Source organism: Anomalospiza imberbis, chromosome 6 (genome assembly GCF_031753505.1).
Source record: "Anomalospiza imberbis isolate Cuckoo-Finch-1a 21T00152 chromosome 6, ASM3175350v1, whole genome shotgun sequence".
NCBI lineage: Eukaryota > Metazoa > Chordata > Aves > Passeriformes > Viduidae > Anomalospiza > Anomalospiza imberbis.
This window is the reverse complement of record NC_089686.1, coordinates 28,027,077-28,030,396: the sequence shown is the minus strand read 5'-3', so window position 1 is coordinate 28,030,396 and position 3,320 is coordinate 28,027,077. Positions and strand designations below refer to the sequence as shown.

The following is a 3,320-nucleotide window of genomic DNA, read 5'->3' as shown; positions in this document are numbered from 1 at the left end:
GGCGGGGCGGGGCGGGGCGGCGCGCCGCCATTGGCCGGCGGGCGGGCAGACGCGCGGGCACGCCGCCGGCCCTGATTGGGCGGCCGGTGGGAAAGGTTAAACCAAAAAATGTTTTACAGCCCCGGTGCGTGCCGGCAGCTCTGAAATTAATTGCGGCCGGGGCGGGCTGTATCGCCCGTCTGCCTCGCTCCGCGCCGGCCCGCGGCGGCTGCTGCTCCCTCCTGCCTCCCCCTGCGCTGCCGTGCCGGGGGAACCGGGCACCATGAAGTAGCTTTTTTTTTTTTTTTTTTGGTGTGTCTGTGTTTGTGTGTTGTTGCCTTTTTTTTTTTTTTTTTTTCCTTTAGGTTTCAGAAGGTTTTTTTTCCTTTTTTGCCCTTTTTTTTTTTTTTTCTCCGCTCCGACTCGGTTTGATTTTTCTCTGATCGGTGATTATTATTACTATTATTTTTTCCCTCCCCGGCGGTTCCTGTCCGTGCTACATGACTTGCCAGCGCTTGAGACTGCGGTCCAACTGCGCTGCCGCTGCCGCCGCCGCCGCCGCCGCCACCGCCGCCGGTGGTGCCGCCGCCGCCTCGGCCACCGCCACCGCTTCGGCCGCCGCCTCCGCCGCCGCCCCGCGCGCAGCTCCCTCAGCCGCCGCAACTTTCCCCCTCAGACTAGTGTGTGATGTTGGACATGGGAGATAGGAAGGAAGTGAAAATGCTGCCGAAATCCTCCTTTAGCATAAACAGCCTGGTGCCCGAAGCCGTCCAGAGCGACAACAACCACAGCAGCCACAGCCACCACAACAGCCACCACCCCCATCACCACCACCATCACCACCACCACCATCATCACCCGCCGCCGCAGCAGCCCCAGCGAGCGGCCGCAGCCGAGGAGGAGGACGAGGAGAAGGGGCAGCACCTCCTGCCACCCCCCACCGCCACCGCCTCTGGCGCCCTGGAGGTGGCCAAGGCGGACATGCTGGCGGGCAAAGGCGAAGCGGGCGCGGCAGCGGTGGCGGCAGCGGAACTGGAGGAGAAGGAGAAAGCGGCCGAGGAGAAGAAGGGGTCGGCGGAGGGGGCCAAGGACGGGGAGAGCGGGAAGGAGGGGGAGAAAAAGAACGGCAAGTACGAGAAGCCGCCGTTCAGCTACAACGCGCTCATCATGATGGCCATCCGGCAGAGCCCCGAGAAGCGCCTCACGCTCAATGGCATCTACGAGTTCATCATGAAGAACTTCCCCTACTACCGGGAGAACAAGCAGGGCTGGCAGAACTCCATTCGACACAACCTCTCGCTCAATAAGTGCTTCGTCAAGGTGCCCCGCCACTACGACGACCCGGGCAAAGGGAACTACTGGATGCTGGACCCCTCCAGCGACGACGTCTTCATCGGGGGCACCACCGGCAAGCTCCGCCGGCGCTCCACCACCTCTCGGGCCAAGCTGGCCTTTAAGCGGGGCGCCCGGCTCACCTCTACCGGACTGACATTCATGGATAGGGCAGGATCCTTGTACTGGCCTATGTCCCCCTTCCTCTCCCTGCACCACCCCCGGGCCAGCAGCACCTTGAGTTACAATGGGACCACGTCCGCCTACCCCAGCCACCCCATGCCCTACAGCTCAGTGTTGACTCAAAACTCCTTGGGAAACAACCACTCCTTTTCCACGTCTAATGGGTTAAGTGTTGATAGACTAGTCAATGGAGAGATACCTTATGCCACTCATCACCTCACAGCAGCAGCTCTGGCCGCCTCAGTGCCGTGTGGCTTGTCAGTTCCCTGCTCCGGCACCTATTCCCTAAATCCCTGCTCTGTAAATCTCCTAGCAGGACAGACGAGTTACTTTTTCCCCCATGTTCCTCACCCTTCAATGACTTCTCAAAGCAGCACTTCAATGACGGCCAGGGCAGCCTCCTCCTCCACGTCGCCACAGGCGCCCTCCACTCTCCCCTGTGAGTCCTTAAGACCTTCTTTGCCAAGTTTTACAACGGGACTTTCCGGAGGACTTTCTGATTATTTCACACATCAAAATCAGGGGTCTTCTTCAAACCCTTTAATACATTAACATCCATGGGATCAGACTGTAAGTGAACATTTTACACACATTTGCATTGTAAATGATAATTAAAAGGAAAAAAAAAGCAAAACAAAAAAGTCCAGGTATTTTTTATTAAGTCCCCCATTTTCTGTACGTTTGTTCAGTCTTTAGGGTTGTTTATTATTCCACCAAGGTGAGGAGTGTCAGCAAGGTGCAATGTGGGGAGATTGCATTGTAGACTATGAAGTTTGGAAGACAAAATTATAGTAGAATGTGTATCTAAATAGTGACTGCTTTTGCAATTTTTTTACTCAAATATGATAAGTCTATCACTAAAAGCCGCCCGATTCTCCATGTTTGCAGTATTATAAGTTATCATGGATATGTCGGTGGGTGCAGACATTGAAAGAAAAAAAAAAACCAAACCACTAAATTTATGAAAACTATAAAAAAACCTTACAACATAATTTGTATTTAAGCAGAATTAATACTGAAAAATGCCCAAGATTTAGTTTTGGCCATTTATTATTTTATTATTTTCTTTACCGAATTGCTTTTTTTTTTGTTCATTTGTTTGTTTGTTTACTTTTAGACCAAAGATTGGGTTTTAGAAAATGCACTCAGTGTACGAAGTAATTTAAAAAACAGCAACATTATTTCAGTTTTCAGCACTGCCCATTCAAATGAATCAGAAGGGGACAAAATTAATGATTGCCTTCAGTTTGTGTTGTGTATATTTTGATGTATGTGGTCACTAACAGGTCACCTTTATTTTTTTTTTCTAAATGTAGTGAAATGTTAATACCTATTGTACTTATAGGTAAACCTTGCAAATATGTAACCTGTGTTGCGCAAAAGCCGCATAAATTTGAGTGATTGTTAATGTCGTCTTAAAATTTCTTGATTGTGATACTGTGGTCATATGCCCGTGTTTGTCACTTACAAAAATGTTTACTATGAACACACAGAAATAAAAAAAATAGGCTAAATTCATATATACTTGATAGTTTTTTTGTCTCTTTTATTAACCCTAATGTGGCAGAGGCTTTAAAGTTACAGTGAGATTAGAGCGCTGCTTATTGCACAGTCCACCATTTTTCACATGCTCCTTTCTTTCTCCCCCCGCCCCCTCCCATGCTGTCTTTAACTGCAGTATTTTCAAATGTAAAGGATCAGGGTATTTAGTCAAACACCGTGGCCACTATTTTGATGTCCATTTTGGGGCAGAACTCTTATAAAATCTGCTTTAAAATTGTTAGTAGGAGGTAGGGTGTTTTACTAAAATCTGACTTAGGCTGAAA

General features: G+C 49.7%; 1 protein-coding gene across 1 annotated transcript; it reads left to right on the top strand.

Annotated features, from left to right (window-relative positions):
- The first annotated feature begins 419 nt into the window (after positions 1 to 419).
- Positions 420 to 2,444, top strand: FOXG1 (forkhead box G1). Its single transcript, XM_068193008.1, has one exon. It carries the CDS (start codon positions 667 to 669, stop codon positions 2,044 to 2,046), a length of 1,380 nt encoding a protein of 459 aa, XP_068049109.1. The 5' UTR covers positions 420 to 666; the 3' UTR covers positions 2,047 to 2,444.
- Positions 2,445 to 3,320: the final 876 nt, after the last annotated feature.

Excerpts from the sequence above, each read along its gene's own strand:
- FOXG1 (XM_068193008.1), top strand. The coding sequence starts at position 667 with ATGTTGGACATGGGAGATAGGAAGGAAGTGAAAATGCTGCCGAAATCC.